Below are 24,555 nucleotides of genomic sequence, written 5' to 3' on the forward strand. Positions count from 1 at the left end.
CGGGGGTAGCTTACAGACCTGGTGCAAGTGAGGACCAAACAGTCGCGGGTCGTGCTACTCAGGGACCACTGTGGCTTTGGATTTTAAATGTAGTAAGAGCTGGGCAGCTCCAGCAGCAGCCCCTGTCTGTGGCCAGCCCTGGCCACCACAAACAGAGGCTGCTGCAGACAGGGGTGCTGCTGCGTGCAGAGGCTGCTCTGCAGCAGCCTCTCCTAACCCTGCCCCCGCACTTCTGCGTCCGATAGAGGCCTCAGTGTGGTGGGGGGGGAGGAAGCACCGTGGAGATGGTGCTGGAGGGAGCCAACTTTTAAGCTAGCTCCCCCCAGCACTGGCTCCTGTCCCCCCCCCCCCTCGCACACACACACTTGCTGCCTCTGATACAGAGGCAGCAAGGGAGGGGGAGTGAGTAGATGAGTACTCAACTCGATTACTCACTTACATCCCTAATTTGGATCAATATCCTTTTAATGAACTCACTCCCCTCCTTCAATCATTCACACTTTGAAGTGAAAGCCTGAACCAAGGTAAGGAACTGGAGGTGACCATCTATCCATCCACATAATAATTCAGTTAATTGATTACAAAAGAGGGCGGAGGAGTGGTAGAAATCCTTCACATAACTGCACCTTTAAAAAACAAACAATCTCACAACCTTCTTGAAAGGTAAGGGCTTCTGCCAACTTAAAGGCATCCAAGTTCAGATCCCAAAGGGAAACAATCATATATACAAAGGGGATCCTGGAATTATATGCCCTTTCCAAAGAGAAACAAATATGCACTGTGAGCATACTGAGGATCATGCAAGCAAATCACAAGGGAAAGGAATACAGCACAGGGGCAATTTGACAGGAGAAAGACAGATACTATAGTTGCACATGAGAACCTTCAGGGAAAGGGAAATGTGCCGGCCAAGAGCCAAGAGCCAAGAAGGAAGGGCAAAGGGCATGATGGGGAAGGTTCCAAAGGAAAAAGAATATGAACAAGGGAATCCACAGGGACTCATAGGAATTCAAGGCGAAAGTGTCTACGGAGGGAGGTACACAAAGTGAACGGAAAGCAAGCGAATGAAAATTCAGGAGAATAGGGAGTTTGATAGGAACTTCCTGACAAAGAGCTACTTTTGATTTAAAATCCAGATGTCTATATTAGGGATGTTAAAATATGTTTAATTATGTAACCATGTAACCCCTGAAAAATTCAGCAGTTACATGGTTACACACCAGGGGGAGGTCAAGCAGCTCCACAGGAGCTGGTGCACACGAGAAGCCAACTCAAAAACCTGCTCCTGTCTACCCCTGTCTGCCCCCTACGCTGCTGCCTCTGCATCAGAGGCAGCAGTGAGAGTGGGCAGTTCTGCCTGTGACCATACAGGTTAATCATGTTAATGGTTACACTCATCCCTAGTACACATGAGCAAATCCAAGAGCACAGCTTCCTATGAATACACACAAGAAAATTTTACTTCTATCAGAGTTGCCACTGATAAATTTATTCACCCTTCCGAAGCCTAAAAAAAGGAGTTGTCATGCCCTGAAGCAATGAATTATGCAGATGAGGGGAACGCAGATGAAAGTTTGGCACACTCGCACGAAACAAAACAAAAATCAAGTGTTTACAGCCGTAAGAAAATACAGAGGGCAGCAAAGGAAGGAAAACACAGAACTACTTCTCATCTGGGGCTTGTTAAACTCTGCAAGACAGGCCTGGAATGTTGATGGATTGCTTCGTAGCATGTGGTGCCACGCTTTTAGTGCCCATCAAAGCTGACAGTTTGTTTGCCCACTTCCAAGGGGAAATGCGCTACTATTGACTAAAAAATGCAAACTTGCGATGGCCCTGCTGCAGGTGTGGAATTGACAGCATGTGCCGCACGCTCAGTGCTTGCAGGGTAGTGTGGATTTGTGGCTTATGCTGCGTTTTCTTCATCAGAATATATCTTGGCGTCACAAGTGGGCTCAGGCCCATCTCCCTTTCAAAAGGTGTGTGGCAGTCACAGGGCGGCTCGTCCTCTTAAAGCAGTGATTGGTTCTCAAAACTTTTTGGCCCACAGCCCACCCCACTCAATGCAGACCTTTCCACAGACCACCAGAAAGCCACCCATGATAACAAAATGGAGGTAGGAGGAGGTATGTGTGTGTGTGTGGGGGGGGAGAGATGTGAGATCTGGCCAGGAGGTAGGATGCAAGAGCGGAGTGCAGGGTCTCATCAGGAGAGGGATGGGAATGCAGGATCTGGTCATGAGGGGAATGGACGGTGCTTACTTGGCTCTGTGCCTCCCACCCTCCCCAGTATCACCCCCTGCTGCTCTCATTGGCTGTGATTCCAGGCGGAGGGGGAGTGGCAGTGCATGGAGTTGCTTCATTCCCCCACAAACTGGATTTGGCCGGCGAGGCTCCTCTCCCACAGCGAGAAGCCGGCACTGGCGCTCCAAACTTGTGGGAGGATCGCAGGGCAGGAGCACCAGTGCAGGTTCCCCACTGCTGGGAGAAGGGTGAGCCCCAAACCCACAGCCCACCTGCAAGACAAATCACAGACCACTAGGGGTCCGTGGACCACCCTTTGAGAACCACTGTTTTAAAGGGAGATAGTCCTCAGCCCCCCGTGACCATCAGGAAGTCTTCTGCAGATACAAAATGGTGCATATTGTAAACTCCGGTGGCTCGGTCCACCCCAATCTTCTGCCGAGAGCAGCTGAAATACCTCTGATCATTTACTGGGCAATTGTAGATTTTCAAATTGCTGTACAACCACTAGCCAAAATGGAATTCACCTTTACAGGATGCTGGCAAAAACTATCAACAGCCTCCTTTGGGGAAATTAAGGGGAAAAAAACTTGGCAAAGCTGGTACTGAATACCAGAAATTCTTGGATTGAAGCCTAAATCTCAAACCATGAGGCCAAGGATTTGCACATTCTTTTTCATAATGGGGACCACACCCATTACAATCGTCTCCTGGATTCCCTCCACTTTCATTCATGATCACATCACAAACCCCGGACAACTGCAGCGATGGTTCATGTGGAAAAGCAACATGAGGGAAGTAGTGTCTGTCTAGATTTTTCTCATGTAACATAGCTGCTGGAAAAAAAGAGGAACACTCCTCTCCCTTCTCCCTCCTCTCCCTGGTGAACAGAAAGCTCTCCACAGACCCCATTCCACCAAGCACCAGTGGTCCATGGACCACAGTCTGAGAACAGATTCATCAGCTAATACTGCTTTTCAAACAGAACACTATGGGACTAAGAAACAGGCATAGTTTCCTTCCTCAGTGGCCACTGAATAAACACCATCTCCCCAGCTCCCAGCCCTTTTGCATTACTGGCATCACCACTCCTTTGTGTACCCACATGCTGTTACTTAAATTGCTTCCATGTTTTCATTACTCGCCCTCTGTGCTGTGTGTATTGAAACTCCTGCAAGCATGCTGAAGAGGTATTTGTAAGCACTGGGGACTAACTGTAGCTATGTTTTAAATTATTATGCAACAAACCTAAGTGATTTTTCCAGTCCTAATAGAGTTAACTCCTCCTTGGGGGTAAAAATAAATGTGAGCACTTCTTCTCTAGGTGTAAAACAGCCATTGGCCCTGCTGTCATTCACATTAAGGGCAATAGATAATCTTGGAAGGGTTCGATTTTTATCGGTAGAGGTAGATACACGTCAATTATACCATATACATACATATGGACAACAACAAAAAATCTCCATCAATAACAATCTAAATTCACAGAGAGGCAAAAAGACACTGCTTGAAAACTTTTAGTGGAATGCCGCCTCAAACTGTATAAAACGTATTGTAATGTCAGCCTTAAATAATTTCCCGCAAATGGGAACATTTCAATGGAGAGGGGGGAGGAATGCTGAAAAATAAACATCGATATTATCCATCACAATGGTAAAAGTAATAAGTATTGAATTCTCTGAAGCCTAGCTATGTACAGCCATGAACATGTCTCACTGGGAGTTCAAAGGAGTGTGTAGCCCTGAATACGGAACTGGTGGGAAAGTGGAATAATGCCATTGTTCTGAGTTCCAAAGGGAAAAAAATATAGCAGGCCTACCTCTCCATTGAGACCAGTGGAGCTATGCCTACAGAAAATATGACCCATCACTCATTGGTACTATTCTCCTCAGTCAGTGATTTTTTGAGTTTGCTTTTGGTAAAGCAACAGTAGGGCCAGTATAACTTTGTAGTAATAAATACCATGAAAGCACCACAAAACCCTGGCTGGTTTAAGTAGTACAGTCTCTTTCTCATACATAAACAAAGCTGGCAACACTTCTGTAAGCCAACGCAAAAATTCCCTGTATGAGATACGTGCTCCTCTACATAGGAAAAACCCACACAAAAGGGCAAGAAAGCCTTCGCTCTGGTTCAAGTCAAGTTTCAACCTGCAGAGTTTCCTCTTAACCTCAAATTAACTGTAACTTCAGAAAACAATTCTGTGTAACCCTCATGATGCGGATATCAGCCATTCAGCAACCACATGGTTTTACCCTAGAATCCTTTGACCTTCTCACCTGTCCCCGGTACTGTGTCACCTCCTATTACAAATTGCTTTCATTTAGGGCCTGAGACTGCTACCTGAATGGTAAGCTGCACTTACTCAGGTAAGTATAGGGTTCCAAGATCAAGCCCTGTAGACTGCCAGCTCTTCTGGGGCAGGGACATTTGGCTGCGCAAATCATCTAAGCTACTGCATTGCCCTCCTTCAAATCCCTCTCCAAGCTTCTTCTTTGTGGAGGCTCCAACTGGACAATGGTTAGGCAGCTGGTGCTCTATGAGCCCCATTTATTATGCTAATTGCAACCATCTCACCCTTATTATGTGCTCCTCTGTGGATTGTATCCACCTGTTGCCTTTTGCCATATATTTAGATTACCCTTGCCCCAAAGAGTTTACAGTCTTTTTATTATTATTATTATTATTATTATTTATTATTATGTGGATGTACAGTGCCTAACATAAAGGGGCTCTCACCCCTGATGAAAGCATCTTTGTGCTACAGAAAAGCATGATGAACTGACTTAAAAGTCACGTACTCTGCCCACACACCAACACAAACCTGCTGAGATCGATATCTTCCAATTGCCTGACCTTTGCATGAGTCAAATCTTATCCTTGATGTTGCAGTGCTGTGGGTGTCATTTCCATAGCTATTATTTATGTACTTTGTTTAAAAAAAATACAACTTGATTTGAGTTGCCATGCAAGCAAACACGCACCGTGAGGCTAGTACTTTTAATTTGGCCCTGATTTCCAATAGCAGCCTTGGAAGTTCTCCTGGATCCATATACAGAAGTACAGTCAGTGTGTGTTCTTATCGGTAGGGTTCCACAATCATATGATTCTATAAAAGTTTCTTTGGGCACGCAATGAGTAACAGCCAGATTGCGATACCATTATTAACGTTAGATTCTATACATTGAAATCAACAGGACTGCCTGTGGAGTAGATTGTTACTCAATGGGAGTAACAGAATTAATAGCTGGACCTAAGCATTTAGGCTATGTCTACACAGCAACGTTATTCCGAAATAACATAGTGCGTGTCCACACAGTAATCCATTATTTCAAAATAATGGTGAGCTGGAGGACGTCTTACTCTGACTCCTGTAACCCTCATTTTATGAGGAGAGAGGGAAATCGAAGGAAGAGTGTTCTTCCTTTGACTTCCTGCTGCGTAGTTATCGCCAAAAAGCTGAATTAAGCTATTTCGACTTCAGCTATGCAACTAACATAGTTCAAGTTGTGTAGCTTAATTAGAGTTTTGCCCTGCTGTGTAGACATACTCTCATTTACTTTGATGGATATCTGGAAATCCACATCATAGTGGATAAATGTCCCAAGTAAATCACTTCAAAGACTTAAAAGTCGCATATTTCACCCTCATGCAGTATGTTATTCACAGGGATTCAGAGGAAAATTTTCCTTGCTTTTAATCCTCATTCACATTCCTTAAGATTCACTTTGACTACACCAATGCAGGAGCATACATTCCCACCCAATGTAAAGAATAAGAAATCTGAGCCCATAGGGTATTTCAAGACTATTATAAGCACCTGGTAGGAAATGGAGCTAATAATGGAAACATCTTCCCAACCATAGCTTTAGGGGAACTAGCACCATGCTGTAATTGAGAGTAATGGAGCCATTAGCCCTATATATAAGTAGGAACACATTTGTCCTCTGCACACATACCTGTATTTGACAATGCAACTGGAAGTTTACAAAACAAAGGGATTGAGCTACTGTGCTCAGACAAATAGCAGTTAGAAATGGGGGATATCATTTATCCATCAATTAATTAATTAATCGTCATTCTCAACTATTTACAAAATAAAAAAGGCCAGGAAACTTTTTACTTCCTCGGCACTAGCTAACAGGCCAATTCAAGATCATCCTCATACTGTACATGGGAATGCTGGACTCGCCTTGGTTTTGGTCAGCTCCATGTTAACCAAGCAGAGCTTTGCAAACTGGGCAAAATTTATTTCTTGTGCACAAACACCGGATGCCTTAACGTTCTCAGCTGATTATTTGAGCCTCCGCCTGACCTTCCGAAGTTTAGGGCTGTGTGAACCTCAGGCAACCTCTCACAGCACAGAGGGGCAGGTTGCCCCAGGTTAGTCCCTCTCCCAGGAGTTCCCAGCAAGGCAGATGTTCCCCCGTTCAACAAGCCAGAAGAGAAAAACCCGTTGTGTTCCAAATCTGTTTTGATACCAAGGCTGGTTCCTGTTACTTCTGCAAAAGCAGGCTCCAATAATCAGAGCCAAATCTGCCCTCGGAGGCATGAAGCAGGCTCCCGGCCCCTTCCCAAAAGGGCCAAGGGGGGATGGCCAAATGGGAGGGATGGGCAGAATTTGGTCCTCATTGTTCAGGACATCTGATCAGATTATCTCACTTGATCCATATAGAACAGTCTTGTGTTAAAAAAGGCAAGGGGGGGAGGGCAGAGGGCAGGAGAGAAACTGTTCAGTTCATCCACTGTGAACAGTTAACAAAGAGGAAACATAAATGACAGGCCACTTGAAAGCAGAGGTATCCTTACCTTCTTTTTGGAGTGTCCTCTGTCCTCCTCTTTAGCTGCTTTGCTATTTTTCCCACCTCGGGAGAGTTTCTGCTCCCCAGACTGCTTGATGGTGATTTTGATCTCAGGTGGGCAGATATAGTTCTCCAGGTTTTTAGGGGGCTTCTTGGCTCTCTTAGTGGTCTGGATTTTCAGCTTCAGACTCCCCTCTGTAAAGTTCGCCTCCTTAATTGAAAACTCCTGCTCCTCCAGGCCATCTCCTGCCACCCATTTTTCACTGTCCGCATTGGAAGTGGAATCCACGTCTCTCCCAGAACCCAACTCGTCCTCTTCTTCTGGTTCCATTCGTTCCCCGCTCACTGCGATCCCTTTCCCAGAGCCTGAAGCAGGCAACATGGTCTCCCCCGTGCAGCTGGAAGCAGGTGGAGGCTTCACAGAGGCAACCGTGGCCGGCAGGAAATCTGCCTCGCCTCCCCTTTGCCGGGAGCTGCCTAGGGACTCCCTAGCCTCCATGGCAATCTCACGATGCACTGGAGTTTTATAACAGGGGAAGGGGGAAAGGGAAGGTAGTGAGGAGACAAGGGGAGAAAGGGGGAAACGCCAGGAGCTGAATGGTAACTGTCTGTAAAAATTAGAGTCCCAATAGTCTGGATGCTGGAAGAAGCTCAGAAATGATCAAAGCCGCAACTGTTGAAAGAAGAGAGAAGAAAAAGGAAGTCAGCACTCACGCATGTATCAAAGTGCAACCATAGGAATGACAAACAGAACACCACAGGGCTTTCTCCAGATGGGTCCAGTCCACCTGCTGCAAGGTCCCAAGAGCCTTTAATGAAGCACATGGGAGTTGACGCCACTCAGCTTTAGCCAAAACTGGGGCCTAAAATACTAAGGAGGAGCCATCTTACCAACGATGACAACTTATATCCCAGTGTGATTGACTGAAACACACACACACACACACACACACACACACAAACATACGTATATCTACGCATGACACAAGTTGCCTGAATTTGGGATTAATATGCATCAGATCAAGCCGGAAATGCATCAAAGGTGATGTTCCACCCAGGACCGGTCCTAACCAATTGGCGACCCCAGGCAACTGCCCGGCTCTGGTTCCACCATGCTTTAAGGCTCTGGAGGAAACCTGGAGGTCCCCCTTTTCAAAAGCAACTCTCAGTTTCACATACCTCAGTTTTGGGATGCCTTGCCTGAAAGAATTGGTTTTCAGAAAGCCCTCACACCGTGAAAACCAGGCACCTTTCAGGTTCCTCATGTTGGAAATGCAAAAAAACAGGGGGAGGGGGAGAAGTTCCCATTGTCTAATCCCTTTTGAAAATCTTGCCCTGAATGTACAAGAGAAGCTATGGAGTTTCAATAGAATTCATGCAATTTAAAAAAAACAAATTGACTTGTTTCATGCCAAGTTATATAAAGACCAAGACAACACCAAGCATCCAATGAACAATATTCTCAGGAATCAGCTGCATACAATATATTGAAGCAAACAGAGATTTCCCAACCTACCCCTTGTAGCAACAAAGTGTAGAAACATCACCAGGACATAGCAATTTGAGCAGATAATCAAGGCCATCCTTACCAATATGCAAAATACGCAGTTGTGTAGGGCTCCCTGGGTCTTAATGTCCACCTGCCTCTTCCTAGCCTGGTCTGTAGCTCTGCTTCCTCAAGAAAGGATCTAGTAAACTTAAAACTGAAAAAGCCTGCCAAGCCTATTAGCAGAGCATCGAACCTGGGAAAGAGCCATTCAAGTGGTAACGAAGCCATTTAATAGGCATTTGCCAACCCAGGTATATACCATCCTTTTCTGATTGACTGTGGTCATTTATGGGACCTTAGTGTAAAATTTGCTTTAAAATATTTAATTAGTGCATTGTTGAAATTATAAAATCACATCCCTAAAAACTGTCATTCCCTTCCCCCAGGCTGCTGGCAGGCATACGGACACCAGTTTAATAGTACGGTATAGGGCCCCATAAGCCAGTCGTCATGACTGTGTGTTTCACTGTAACACCTGGTCATTGTAGAACAAAGCTCGGCACGAGAAATCATACCAGCTCTCCTGGGGGGTCTGCCCTTTGCATGGCCCTCTACTTTCCACTTTTTAAAGTTCTTCAGATTGACCTTAAAGTTGAGGAGAAATGGTCCTGGGCCCTCTTTTCTCAGTTGCCCACTGGAGTGTGGGCAGAGGTCCAGGCTTGGCCTGTGATCGTAGTGGTGAAAAACCCTTACCGTCCTACAGCTAAATGATGTGGTAACCCGAGTACAGTTCCTAATAGACCGATATCCACAGGGAACCACCATAAATAACACTAGCTGGCTTCCTTTTTGGCAGAGGAACTTAGAACTAAGCAACTTACAGAGACGGAGCTATCAGCTGGCCTCAGAAGTGGTTTCTCCCACTCATGATAAAGATACATTGGCCAAGCGTATGGAGAAGCTTGTGCCCAAGCGGCATGCCCTCTCTGAATAAAGACATGGCTTTCGTGCTCAGAGCTGTTGAGCCCACTCCTCCCATAAGCACTGAGTAGAAAGGGATCCCTCCTATGCAATGGGGGTAACGATATCTCACTCAAATGAGCATTGGGAGGGTTATTTAGTGAATGTCTGTACATTGCTTTGCACTTGTGAAGGTTTTGCTTAATGCTAGCTACTATCATTATTAGTTTAAATAAGGGACATATAACCTGCCTGATTATTTTGATTACACAGGTATAACCCAGCCTCGGAGTTCACTAGCTCCTAGGATGATGGAATCACCCCTAAGGGGTCCTACCCAGTGTTCCCTGTAAGCTGTGCCCTTGGACAGCCACCCCGGAGAGATTCAGGTACCTCCCGGTTGATTAGCAGAGTGCCCACAGACAACCAAAGGTTACAGCGTGTGTTTCTCCTGGTGGTACACATCCATGCACACCTCAGGGCACATAACATTTATTATGCATGGAGATGGAAAAAAATTAGAAGGAACATTGATCCTACCCTATATAGACCACGGCCATCATGGCTACTGGGGGTCTTCTGATGCATTTCCCAGCATGACTGGAGACAGCGAGAGGGAAGGCTGGATTAGAAACACCTGCTGAGGCAAATAGGCTTCTGCATGAAATTATTATTTTGGATGCGGTGGGGGCCACGATGTGCCAAGGCTGCTCAGCCCCTCAGTGAAAGGACACAGCCCGACTCAGAGACACAGCAACTAGGTTTAGTTATCCACGTTGCGCTTGGGAGCCAAGAGAGAAGTGAATCAGTACAGCAAGTCTCTGGGTAACAAATTGCCCCCTCCTCCATGCCACAAAGAGGCCTGGGAGCAGCTGCAAGAAAGCCTCATGGGTCAGGCAGTTCCAACTCAGGTAGAGGTCACCATCCCAGACTGGCAGAGATCTGAACCAGCACCAGAGCCAGGTGAGACCTCCACAGGACTGAGAATCACGGAGTGAGGCAAGGACCCTTCCCCCACCCAGGTGAAGGGACCGTTAGAGGATCCTTCAAGCCAGCCTACAAGATCAGCACTCCAGCACTCGCCTCTGGACTCAGCCTCCATACACCATCCACCAAGGAGGGAGCTGGGGGTTGGGAAAAGCTGGCAGTGTTGAGAGGAGGGACATGTGTTGATGTCTAGTGTTATTAGTTAACCCTAACCTTTTCCTTCTCCAGATCACAACTTTCTGCTCCCATTAAAGCTCCTCTTGGTTATGTTGTTATTTTGGGATGTGTCATTTCTTTCTTGGGTTTGTGTTCAGGTGCTTTACGTTTTCTAGCATGCTGCCTTTTATACTCCTGGCCAGCAGTGGTAGCAATATGACTGGAGCTGAGTGAGGAATCACCTTCTTAGGTGGAGGCATCAAGTGTCACAAAAACAGTGGCACCCAGAACCTAACTCCCTGCAAAGAGAGGAAAGAAACCTCTGCAAGCCGCAAATGCCAGCGAGGTTTAAGCTATATCTTGGGGGAAGGGCTACACATGTAACTACTCCACCTAGTTAACTGACCTGGCCTCCTGCCATGCTTTGTTCCCAAACAGGTGATGGCATCAGAGTCAGGGATACTTTCCATTTCCATCCATGCCAATCAAATAAAGCTCCTTATTTATCTGACATTTTGCATTGTTAATTTCCTTACCAAGGAACACATTGTACAGGCACACCGAGTCCTGAAATCAACACAAGGTGGTCAAGTTCTGCTGTGCAGCATTCCAGCAAGTTACTGCTTGTGTGTGTGTGTGTGCGCGCGTGCGCGCATGTGCGTGCGCACGCGATGGGCCCTCTGGGTGGGACCTCTGCCCACAGGACATTAACCCTTTCCCCTGCTGGGAGAAAGAGCAAGCACCCAACTCAGTCACGGTGCAAGGGCTGGGCCTGCCCTAGAGGTCAGTGTCTCAGGGAGGGGGGGGCTACAGGGTGATCTCCCACCTCTTTGCAGCCAGGGGCTTCTGCTCCCCACTGCTTTGTCGGAGCCTCCCCATTTATTTATTGACAAATACAATTTGCGGAATTTTCAAAATATTATGCACAGAAATGTTTGGGGGATTTTGGGAGGGGGGGGTGCAGAATGCCCTCGGGATTCAGGGCTGACCCAACCTTGGCTCCTAACCCAAGCTTTGGCCCTGATCCCATCTAGGTACCTAACTCTGATCTAAATTATATCAATGTAAATCAGGAGTAGCTGAAGAAAGGCATCTGTACTGTATTAACCTCAGATGGGTGTAAATTGGGGCAGATTAGGTTCTAAGAATCTCGGCTTCATCTTGCGGAAGAATTTGCAAACCATAATATCAACAGACCTGCAGCAATAAACAAACAATGATCCACTATATTGCTCTTCAGCAATTAAATGGGTCATTGTTTAAAGTAACTCTTTATTCTGCTCCAGGGCTAATAGTTAGATGACTTGGGCGATAGGACATCATACTTGTCTTTCTTGTTTGGGCAGACTGCACATGCTTTCACTAGTTAGGAAACCTCAGTTCAACTTCCTGAGTAAGCAGTCTCCTGGGTAGCGCTCCACCTCTATTTCTCTCCCTAGCTTCAGGCATGCCGGTGCTGTGAGAACTATTTCCAAGGTTAAAGCACTAGCCGTCAAGACAACACTCGACATGTTAATGGGGATACCACAGAACTACCGGTAAGTCACTCAGCAGGAGCAAAGTTACAATGTGACAATACTCTTTTGTTAGTGTTTTCCCTAAATCCTCACCCTTCAAGATACTAGGTGGTGGGCATCTTCAGAGTGGAACAAAATAAAATCAGGGACCAGCAAGAAAAGCTTTGGTTAACTTTTGTTTTGTTTTCTTTATAGTTATAAAGTCAAACTCCAAAACAAATCCTGGATCCAAATATTGGGGAAGTGTAGTCCCTGATTCAGAAATTATGGCTTGGGTCTGTTTCTAGTGGTTTTGCATTGTTATATGGCTCTGTGGTTCCAGGTATCATCCAGGAATGCAAGTAAAAGGGCTAAAATAATGCAAAAAAAGTACTTCTGGTCCAAATGGCTAGAATTCTCATGAGAAAGCTTATCTGCCTGTTTTACAAGTCCAAAGTATTGGGCTAATTCAGTCATTTAAATGTTAACCCAAACTAACCCTCCATACCTTTTGAGATTCATAGTATGAGGTGATGGTCAATAACTTACCACAGGTGCTTCACAGTCTCAGAAATAAATTCCCAGCAGAAAGCGTAACCCCTAGCGATACTTGATTTTGAGGGAGGATAATTCCCAGGTAAAATGATACACGTTTCAGAGAATTTAGTATTAGTTCTTCATCAGGGAGTTTTTTCATGCTTCGGCTGATCAATGCTACTGAGGGAACAAATGCTATGTGCTAAATTCTACTTACGGATGTTCACAGAGCCATTTTTTTCCCTAATGGGATTCATATGTACATACTGAAGAGCAGGATTTGATCTTAGGAACTGTGAGTTCAAGGCCTTGCTCCAGATCATCGATGTTCTCGACCTCTACAACAATAGGATATGAGTGTGTTTCCTTCTGTTCCTTCAAGCAGCTACACTAACTCTCCCTTCATTGTGGAAATGCCAGAACTGTAAACGGATTAAACAGAACCTTGGCTAATGACTGAAACAGCATCCACGCTGCCATGCACTATTTGCTTGCGGGGGAGACGTGCTGCCGAATTTTGGATTCGAAGTGCAATAAGGTGCCAACTCTTACGCTCTCTTTGCTCTTAACACAACAAGAACTATATAAAGAAATCAGACTGGAACAGCCACATCCCAAAGACTTGTCTGTATGAAAGATACACAAATATGTGTCCTACAAACTGCTCCTCTGGCTGAGTGTTTGCAGCTTCTAAAACACTGGGAGCACCTCCAGATGGCTCACAAACCACTTACGGGGATACTCCCCTTAGCCTAAACACTACACTACACAAAAATTACAGTCATTACCAAAGCTACTAAAGCGTCTCTGTTTTCATCCATGCAGCTCAATGTGTCATATAAATAAAGTAAATATAATTATCCCTATCTACAGATGGGGAAACCAAGGCATGGATGGGGATGTGTCTTGCCCCAGATCAGCAGTGGAGTCAGATTAAAGCCCAACTCTGACCCCCACTCCTGTGCCATAACCACTGGACAACTCTTTCCCCTTGTAAGATGCACTTGTAATTTGACAGAGAAATCCATAACTACAGAAAAACAACAGCAACAGGAAGTTTCTCCACTTTATCTATTTAAAATTGCACATTGCACTGGGGAATATACAACAGTATTTGAAGTTCATGTATCACCTTTCCTAAATGATCATGAGCTACTTCACCGATAATATACCACTGCTGAAATGCAGCTCTCTCTGGGGTGGAGGCCACCAGGCAACCCACAGTACACCCAAGGAAAAGTTTTGGCCAAAGACGATTGAAAAGCATCAATAAATCTTTAGGGTCCATATGAGGCAGCAGTAGTTTGGATTTTAAAGTCTTATGAAAAACTGAAGGGGGAAGGCCCAGAGCTCAGGCCAGATCTACACTTGGAGAAAAAATCAACTTAAGACACGCCACTCTAGCTGGAGTCAATGTACCCCCAATGTAACCCCAATTTCTGCAGCATGTGTCTCCCATCGACTTCCCTTACTCTTCACGACCCTGTGGAGTACTGGGGTCAATGCAGGGTGCCATCAGCGGTCAATGTGGATCTTTACTAGACCTGCTAAATCAAACCCCAGAAAAGCATCGATCTCCGGGTAAATATAGACAAGCCCTTAGTCTCCAGTCCAAGCCTGAATAGCTACCAAGCAAGTTTAGGCCAACAGCCCGAGTCAGCTAAGATGGGCCAGCTGTGGCCATGCAAAAGGGCTTTTGTGCCCATGTAGATTAGGGATGTTAAATATCGGTTAATTGAATAGTCGAGTAAGCTCGAGAATTCTTATCGGTTAGTCACCTAGTCTATAGTCCCTGGGGGTGAGGCTGGCAGCCAGCACATGCTTCAGCTTCACTCCTGAGGAGCTCCATGCAGCTGCCTTTGTATCAGAAGCAACAGTGCAGGGTGCCAGCCAGGAGCTGGTCCATGAGGGGAGCCAGTTTAAAAAACAGCTCCCCTCACGGACCAGCTGCCTGTTGCCCTGTGCTATATGGGCCACCACAGGAAAAAAGCTATTTCTATAACAGCAGCAGCAAGCTATCTGAAGGACAACAGCCACCTGGCATGATGAGGGTCCACTGGATACTAGCTTAGCCAGATGGTCACAATGGTCTCTTCTGGCCTTGGAATCTGTACTGGAGACATAACTACTACAAGTGGAAAGTTGATAGGTATTTAGGGAAAGCATAGAGAAGTAGAGGCCCACTATGGAAAGCAAAACTCCACAGAATTCCACTGTTGCCAAACTTCCCTAGTCTGACCCGGCTCTTGGAAGTCTGCCATCCGACACAGTAGCCTGATTCTAGTACAGACGTAGCAGGCTCTAATCTCACTCTCCCTCTGATCAAACATTCCCAGCTGCACCCTGAAACTTGCTGAAAATGATTTCTCTGCATCAATCATTAACGAGAGATTTGGTTTTTATTCATAGCTGCTGCCACACTTTTGTGTGGGGGGAGGGCTAATTTGGGTTATTTTTTTCCCCGGAGATAAACGCCAAAGAGGACAGCACTCTTTCTTTCAGGGGAAATAAAAGATGGATTTGATAAGGGATGCACGGGGAGTTGGCTAGGCATCGGTGCCACAACCCCAACACAATGGCACAAGGAATAAGCCACAAGAAGAAAACTGCAGTCTGCTGTCCATGCTTCACCTTGCTTACATGCTGTCCAAAGTGTCTCGTGTGACCCAATTTTTGTTTATTTCAAATGAGATTGTGAATATGAGAAGTTGGAATTGCAGGTGTTTTTGTTATTAAAGCCCTGTCGATGACCCAGATTCACAGAGACCTCTAACCACTTAGTGCCCACTGATTTCAAAAAGAGTTAGGCACCTGGATATGTTTGAGGACCAAAGTATTTGGTGCAGTACAACACCCATATATGGATTGTCCTTGCACCAAAGAGCCTACAGTGTCAAGAAGCACTGAAGAAATGCTGGGACACTAAGAGGTCAGTATTCATTTGGACTGTAGATGGTTGCAATTTAGTTTTGCTTCCTTTATTTATTCTCATCTAAAGAGCTGGAGCAGAGAGAGCCTCTGACTGATTAGAGTTCATGAGCCTCCTTTAGAAGGATGCAGTTTCGAAGAGTAGAGGACCTGGTGCATTGGAACTGGGAGATCACAGCTGATTCCTAATCTGGGCAGAGCGGCTCAGGTTGATGCACTAAGCACAGCAGTGAGGAAGCTGCAGCCCAGCGGTGGCTTGCACTAGTCACCCAAACTTAAACCTCAAGGGTGGGGCAGCTGAGGACTGGGCGAGTCACTGCATCATGACTCCTGAAAGGCTTCTCTGCTCCTTCTGAAATGCATCTCCGCACCTGGCTCCATTGGGGAGGAAGGGCCAGCATGACCAAAGTTAAAGACCAAATGCGACCCTCAGTTACTCCCCTAAAACCCTCTTGTCCTCTATGACAAAGCTGGGGGCAGAACTGGGCTCCGTATAGAGATGGGCCAGGGCAAAGATAAGATTATCCATTCATCTTTAATGTGCAGATTTCCTGGCATTTGGTGTGCTTAGTTGTGGCAACTTTCAGTTGCATCACTGCCATTTCTTGCATGTAATTTCCGGGGCGGGAGGAGGGGGGAATTAAAAAAAAAGCCCAGGTTTGTAATCAACAGTATCCATGTGCTGAGGCTACAAATACCATGACATATACACTTGAAAACTCGCAAGACACTAGTTAGCCCGGGGCAAGCTACAATCCATTGCTGCACCAGCCCAAGTACAAATACGGTAAAATTGCTAAAATATACCCTTAGAATGGCCAAATTCAATCCCAAATCAGCAGAAAGACTTCCTTTATAACCCAATCAATATTTTATTAGGTCATAAATACATATGGGCTTAGATGGTTCCAGAGATTGCCAATTGAAACATCCAGCGGTATTAAGTCAGACCACGTCTATACTTACCATGGCATTTGATTTAGAAGGTCTAGTGAAGACCTGCTACACTGAATGCTGAGGGCAGCTCCAGCCGGCACTGGTACTCCTAACAGTTGCAAGGTGTAAGGGAAGTTGATGGGAGCGTTTGCTCCCATCGGCCTCCCTCCATGAAAATGGCGCCAAGCTTGGCTTAAGGTAAGCCAACTTCAACTACATATTTTTATGTAGCTGGAAGTGCATACCTTAAACCGACCTTCCAGGTCTAATGTAGACCTGGCCCTAATTGGTAGCACAGTAGGGCCCTGATTAAGAATAAGCTAACTTTCTTCAAACTTATCTTGATTTTTAGGACCCAGGGAGATCTGCTAGCCATTCTCAGTTGGAAGAAAATCAGTGCAGTAGTCTTAAAAGTTATGAACATTAAAATTAAGCAAGCTTTCAGTGACTGCCACTTATCCAGTTGAACCCTTCTGCACAGAGCATCTCTAAGGGCATATCAAAAGACTTAAAAGTTTTCTATTAAGCATGCACAGTATCCTTAGACCAGGGGTGGGAAAACAATCTGGCAGGCCGCTGCCACTGAATTTAAATGTCTCCCCACAGGTATGGATTCTTAATGCTCCCATTGGCCACGGATCACAATTCCTGTTGACCAGAAATGGCGATCTGCGGCCAACAGGAGTACAAGCACTGTACCTGTGGAGACACTGGTAAATACAGCTGTCATGACCCACCAGATGCTAATCCTGGCAAACCAGATCCTGTCGGTATTTGCTCACCGCTGCTTTAGGCCAGGTCTATACTAGATTCGAAAGGTTGGCGTAAAGTACGCAACTCCAGCTATGTAAATAAGGTGGCTGGAGTCAACGTACCTTAAGCTGAGTTAGCACCATTTCCACATCAGGGGTATGTCTAGACTACAGACTTTTGTTGATAGAGGCTTTGTCGACAGATACTGTCGACAAAGCTTCTGTCAACAAAGAGCGTCTAGACTACATCCAGTTCTGTCGACAAAGCAAGCCGATTTGTCGACATGAGAGTGTAGACGCAAAGGGCAGTGTAGATGCAATAACATCTTCTGTCGACAGAACTCTGTCAACAAAAGATGTTATTCCTCATAGAATGAGGTTTACCACTGTTGACAAAACTGCCGAGTTCTGTCAACATTATGTCGACAGAACTCGTCGGTAGTGTAGACGCAGGTATAGTTTTGTAGACAAAAGTCTACTTTTGTCGACAAAATCCTGTAGTCTAGACACACCCCAGGAGACAACTTCCCTTAATCCTTGCGAATCAAGGAGTATCGGTGCCATCTGGCACCTTCAGCATTTGATTTAGTGGGTCCTTACTAGACCCACTAAATTGAACGCTAGAAGATTGATCTCCAGCACAGTAAGTATAAATGTGACCTTAAAGCAGGGGTGGGGAACATCAGGCCTGGGGGCCGGATGTGGCTCCCAGATTGCCTGGATCTGACCCCCGAAGCTCAGCCCTCCCACCCCCATTATTGAGGAGCTCGTGCTTGCACTCTGGACTCCCTCCACTGCCCCACAGTGGGGCTGGCGCACACAAAATCTATTAGTATGGGCCCCCTAGGGTCAGGTGTCTGAGGAGAATGTGTGGAGTGACTTTCTCCTTCTCAGTCAGGGGTCATGACAATAAGGGGTTTGGAGATTTTTTGGGGAGGTTCTCAATTGTGTGTGGTCCCCGGTGATTTTTCTGTGAATCAGCGGTCCCAACCCAAAAATGGTTTCCTACCTCTGTCTTAGACTATCCCGTACTTTTTAGCACATTGGGCAACCCACATTTTCCACACTTGCACCATCCATATCAGCTGCCATGTGAACTACGTCCTCCCATTTCAAATTAAATGTTTCTATGTTGTTTAAAATTGTACACTTCCAAGTCATCCTAGGTCTGCCCCTCTTTCTTACTGGATTTTCTGCCTTCCAACTGAGAGCCATAATCGGTAGTTGGTTACCATCCATTTGTAACACATGCTCTACCATTGATATCTTTCTCTTAACAATTATTTGCTTTATAATTTTCGTGACTAAACCCTTTTTCTCTCACACTAGGCAAAGCCAGAAGTTCTGAACAAGCACTACATTCCAACTAATTTATCTATTCAGATTCCAGCTGTTGTCCAGTCTAAAAGTGTGTGCTTAGAAATAATTCAAAAGTCAAAGGTGATTTCCCCACGGTGCCCTCCCCATTTTCTGAATCAATTAAATGGCAACTGACGACAAGAGGGAATTTGTTCAACCTGTCCCTTCCTGCACCCCCTGAAAATCACCATCAACCAAACAGAACACTTGGAATTGTGCAATGCAAAATGTGAAAGTTACATATGCATCTGTGGGTTAATAACTGAAACATTTACCACTAAGTGCCCACAATAATATTTCATCTGAGGACCTCAAAACATGCATCAAATTAAGCTTCACAACTTCTCTGATCCCTTATGGAAAAGCACTAAGAAATGTAATAGAATACTATACTTGGTATTGAGTACTGTTATATTCCTGCTACAGAATTCTATAGGAAAAAACATATGGAAAGAATTTCATTCTCTAGCAATTAATGGGATTCCAGAGTTATTTCTATAGAAGGCTTTTATATCCACTGACACCAGCAACTTCAGTTCTCTCTCCATTTGATATAGATGTAAAACAACACATTCATAAATAGATAAATAGTAGCAGGTTGGTTTTAGCATCCAACTATTACTTTACCGCAACTTGCCGCAATAGCATATTATTTTTGTGGTTTATACCACTATCCTTCCCTATGCTCTTTGGATGGCCTAAGATATGAAACAAACCCAGCACCAAGCCAAATAGGGAAATGGTCTCTCCCCTCTCTCCCCATTCTAGATGATACACAGAATCACCTTCTTTCAACTTTTCTCCATACCTCCCCAATTTGTGGAAGACATGCTGGATTGTTCTTAGGCTTTTAACTAATGTTATTGTTTTCTTTGTTCTCCGTATCCAATTAAATGAGATTGCACAATCCAGAAAGCATGTAGGGAAGCTCTGCTTTTTCACAGTATCCTGGTGTAGATTTCTAAGCAGGTCAAAATACGCAACAAACTTTTCAAGTAATGTTAAGAGAAAGCTTCATTCTTAAAAATATAAGAAAAGCTTTGAGGCTGGCTTATGTGTTAAGAATGTGTTTGCCATTCGCTCATGTGTTTGATTCAAACTGGGGAAATGCGCCCAAACCATAAAATCTGGATCTACTTTCAGATCAGACAGCACCTCAAAATGAAAAGACCTGGGTCCAGAGTTGTACTCAGGACCATAAATTAGCAAGCTACTTTTGAGGTTTAGCACCCTAAACTCGAAAGAAGATACGCAATTTGTGCTATGCAAATTGCGTATGTTATCTCAAATCTATTTTGAAATAGCTTATTTTGAAATTTGACGCATCTACACAGCGGCAAATTTTGAAATACAGTAGAATTCCGATAATCCGGAACCTATGGGACCTAGGTGGTGCTGGATTATCAGATATGCTGGACTATCAGGAGGTACTATAAACTGGGTTTTTATATATATATTATATTGTATATACTGTATATATTATATACTGCATATAAAGAGTTCTTAACCCTTTTTACTGTACATACTGTATACACTATACTATAATGTTTTAGTTTTTTTAAGCCTTTTTTACCCTTTTTGCTCAGTTCAGCTGCTGCCACTGTTATCTTGTGACTTATTTTTTGCTGAAGCTCACTCACTAGGCTCTTGCCATTTTGATGCCGGACTATCAGGAGTGCCGGACTATCAGGAGTGCCGGACTATTGGAGTTTTACTGTAGCATGCTATTTCGAGCCATCCCTTATCCCTCGTGCAATGAAGCTTACTGAGATGGCGAAATTGTGCGTCCGTTACTTCGAAAGAACAGGTGGCTTGTGCAGACACAATATAGCCATGCAGTATAGACTGGACTAAGAGAGTAATTGTATTTCCTCCATGATATTTTAGGGAAAGAACAACCTGTGGACGTTTTAAAGTGGAAAGAACGAGACAGTACCGTCTGGTAAGTGACAGTACCAGAAAGCCAGCAGGAAGGCATTGTGAGTGCTTGTCCCCAAAAGTTTTCCTGATGCATTCATCCACACACATGGGATATTCTGCTGATGAGCTCTTTATTTCATCTTATATCTCCAGGCAGAGAATGTTGATATACTGACAATCCCCCTCCCAGGGTTCCTCGCATGCAAGTATATAAAGCTAAGGGCTAGATTTTCAGGTGGCTTTCCCCGAGCCCTGGTCTACAGTAGGGTTTTATTTCTAAATAACCCCTCTTAGGTTGAATTAATAAGCAGAGTGTCCACACTACCAAGCCCATTATTTTGAAATAACAGGCCGCTTAATTTAAAATCTGTACTCCTGCTCTCCTCAGGGAATAACACGTATTTGAAATAGTGGCAGGTTGGACACTCCGGTGCTACTATTTTGAAATAACTATTCCCCAAAGTAATTCAAACGAATTACTCCCCAGCACTTCCTGGGGCTTTAAGTCGAGGTAGCGAGTCCACATTAACGGAGCCTGCCTTGGATTAATTTCGAGGCATCCCTGTAGTGAGGACACACTATTTTGATGCTGTTATTTCAGGAATTATTAAATCACTTTTAGTTATTTTTAAATTCAGGTTGGACCTTTCTGGTCTGGTACCCTCAAGATCTGACCAGTCCTGAACAAGAGAATTTGCCGGACCAGAGGAGATTCCCTGCTATTGGCTCCCATGACCACCTTCCCTCCCCCCACTGGCCCCAGCCGCCCCACCCGCCGGGCTGCCAGGCTGCGCCAGCCCCAGCAGCCCAAACTGCCCCGGCCCCAGTCCCACTATTAGGACTGCCGCATCTCCAGCCTCAGTCCCGCTATTGGGGCTGCTGCGACTGCCACGTGTCTGGCCCCAGCATCACTACCACAACTGCTGCATCTCCAGCCTTCGCCCCGCTGCTGCAGTTGCCACACCTCTGGCCCTCACCCCACTACCGCGGCTGCCACACCTCTGGCCCTGTCATTGGGGCTTCCACAGCCCCTCCTGTGCTACCAGGGCTCCGGTGCCGGTCCCAGCCCCGCTGGGCTCTCAACTGCCAGCCCTCTTGCCACTGGGGCTCCTAGCCAGGACTCCCTTGTCCAGGAACGCCCGTGATCCTTCCGGAATGTTGCCAAATGAGTGTGTCCCAGTTTGAGGAGGTCCAACATGTTGTTTCCTAGTGTAGACATACCCTTAGCCTTTTCATTGGGTGGGTGTAGATTTTGCATGTGCACCTATTTGCATTATCCTCTTTGTTGTCTAACTGTTGGATTTGCATGGCCCATAATCGAGCATGCATGCTGAATACCCAAAAAAAGGCCACATTGAAAAAATCTGGTCATAAATCTTATTTTACCCTGGTGCATGTCATTGATACTAAAATGCAGCATATTTCTGAGTAACTTTTGTCTTACCTTTAAAACAAACTCAGGGAGATTATCTTGGCACACTGATAATAATCACTCATCAATTCATTGGGAGAGATATCAGTTCCACCACAATGATCCTTTGGACTCTCGAACTATGTTATGTGGTTCATTAGAGAATAGCAGGTCTTGCTATTGGTTGGGTTAAGAGTCAAAATTGCAGCATAATTGCAAGTCTCCAAGCACAAGGCAATGGTTTTTAGTCCTGGAGGGTGTTGTCCAAAGGGGAAAGAAAACAGAAGGGAAAGATTAAGTATGAGCAATTGAGCCCTACTGAGAGGGCAGAAAAGTCACTGGAATTGGGATTAGCCAAGATCTTGTAATGAAAAACAAAAGCCCTGTTGGTTGGCTGGTATATATACCTAAGAGGTGTGAGGAGACAGAGGGGGGAAGGCAGAGTAGGGGGAAAGGTGCTAAAAGGGCAGGACTATAAAAAGAGGATTAAGTAATACGGGAAGGCAAAAATGATGTTCCTATATTGTGAAGAATAGATAGATGTTCAATATTATTTGTAGTTAACAGAAAATACCAATTAGAATTACACCAATCCTAAATTAATCAAAGTGTTTTAATTGAATTTATTCCAAAACCACAACCTTAAGGAAACCCTATAAATATCAAGTAGAACTAAATAGCTCAGCTATTATTAACAATAATCAAAGCTATTATTTCTCTTGTTTACCAGGACCTACTATGCTTTAAAGCTTTACACAAACCTAACATACAATTTCACTATATTTCAGATAACTTCTCCTCCTAAAATGATAATGTGTTAATCTAGGCTGGGTTTTTTGGCAGGAACCAAGGAGCTCAAGCAACTTGAAATAACATCAGCAAAACATTATTTATTCTCTATCCCTTAGCTGAAGAGAAAACAGAGGTTTTCTTGGCTTCCTTGCTTTTCAATAGCTTTCTGGTTTCAATTAAAATTTTGAGTCTGAGAAGTTAAAAAAAAGAGTCAGAGCAAAGAGGGGATGGAAGAGAAATTTCCAATCTCTGTGTGTTTCTTTCTCCTTACATAACCATTCCAATCTAACTGGAGAGATTAAAATACAACTACAGTGTTTGGATAACTTGTTTTTAAACATGTTTCTCACTCCAATGCCACATCACTACTGATTGGGTAGAGTTAAAGCAACAGAATGTGAAATCCACTTGTATATTTGTTTCCATGTACATAAAAACAACCCTTTACTTTCTCTTCTGTAAGGTCACAGACGTATATTTCACGAGATTTGTAGCATCATTGACTAGTGCTATAAAGACAATCTTTACTGTTGACTGAATCAAGTTAGTCCTGTCTGCAGGGGCTGTTTAATCAATTGTTACCGTTTGGGTCCATGATATTAAATATAGGACTGGATTTGCCCATAATTCTTTACCCCTGAAATCCTCTTGTCAATATGAAAGGAATCAAATTACTTCCCCTGACAGCAGAGGACTAGAAAGAGAAACATTTTACTTGCCTAAAACATCATTTGCATTTGACAGATGTACACAGAAGGCAAAGCACTGATTACGCACAGGCAGATCCCAGGCTAAACAGACCCATTGCAGAACCGCTGCTGCCCAAGCTGACCCAGTCTGCTGGCTTGTTTACTCCTAGCAGGTAATGAACCGCCTCCATCCCCAGTATTAAAAAGAGAAATATTGTTTCCCCTGGCATGTCCCCCTCGTACATTTATTTGCCACCTACTCCTCCGGGGGCTCAGCTCGGATTACAGTATCACCACGAACTGCAACAACTGTGCCTCTGACACCCGCAAAACCTTGCAGACCAGAGGGAGAAGAGCAGCAACACAAACGGGATCGATTTTCCTGTGAACTTTTCCAGCGCTCAGACCTAGCCCCTGCGCCCTTCTGCCTCTCGCACCCTCCTCTCCTTCCTCCGCCTGCCTACGGGCTCTCAGACCGGGAAGCGAGCGGCGGAGGCTCTCTTAAGGCACATAGGAAAACCCAGGCACTAGATCCCCGAGGCATCAGGGGAGGGAGAGAGAGAGAAAGAGAGATGCGTCTGGGCGATCGTGCGCTGAGCTGTTACTGCAGCCAGGAGAGAAATGGAGACGTGTTTGCAGCAAGAGCGTGATCAGATGCTGTCCTCGTCTCCCGCCCTGCCACCCCCCCACCCTCCTGTCCCCAGCCACCCCCTGTCTACACTCTCTCGAGCCTCAATGAAGGCAGAGGCTGCTCCCTCGCAGTATCCCCCCCCCCCCACACACACACACACACAAAACTCCCTCGCCTTCGCTTCAGACTCGCGGGTTGCAGCCCAGAGGCTAAACCCTTCCCGCCCAGCTTGGGAAGGGGAGTTTTTCCCGTAGGTTGGGGGGAGGGGGGGTTCCGTCCCGGGGGCAGCTCAAATGTCTGCAGCGCCAAGTCCCGGGGGGAGGGGAGGCTGCCTGCAGGCGGGCACTGAAACTGACAAGGGGTGGCGTGTCCGTTCCCGCTGCAACGCCGATCGTGGCCACTCGCACCTCACCGACCCCCTCTAATCCGGTTTGACATTCGATGCCCGCCCACGGGACCCTGCAGAA

At 45.4% G+C, this 24,555-nt stretch overlaps 1 protein-coding gene across 12 annotated transcripts in view; it reads right to left on the minus strand.

Annotated features, from left to right (window-relative positions):
• SETBP1 (SET binding protein 1) overlaps nucleotides 1-24,555 on the minus strand; it is a 360,515-nt gene that overhangs the window by 332,924 nt on the left and 3,036 nt on the right. For 10 of the 12 annotated variants that reach the window (XR_012905000.1, XR_003086873.2, XM_025178259.2 and 7 more), the window contains exon 2: nucleotides 7,053-7,718. Coding sequence is in view for 10 of the 12 variants with exons in the window: in XM_025178259.2 (XP_025034044.1) it covers nucleotides 7,053-7,544 (492 nt within the window). In the remaining 2 variants the exon portion in view is untranslated. Of the gene's footprint in view, nucleotides 1-7,052; nucleotides 7,719-10,034; nucleotides 10,056-22,009; nucleotides 22,584-24,555 lie in introns of those variants that run through there. The other 2 variants (XM_075932747.1, XM_075932748.1) reach the window with 2 other exon arrangements.

Source organism: Pelodiscus sinensis, chromosome 6, assembly GCF_049634645.1.
Source record: "Pelodiscus sinensis isolate JC-2024 chromosome 6, ASM4963464v1, whole genome shotgun sequence".
NCBI classification, from domain to species: Eukaryota; Metazoa; Chordata; order Testudines; family Trionychidae; genus Pelodiscus; species Pelodiscus sinensis.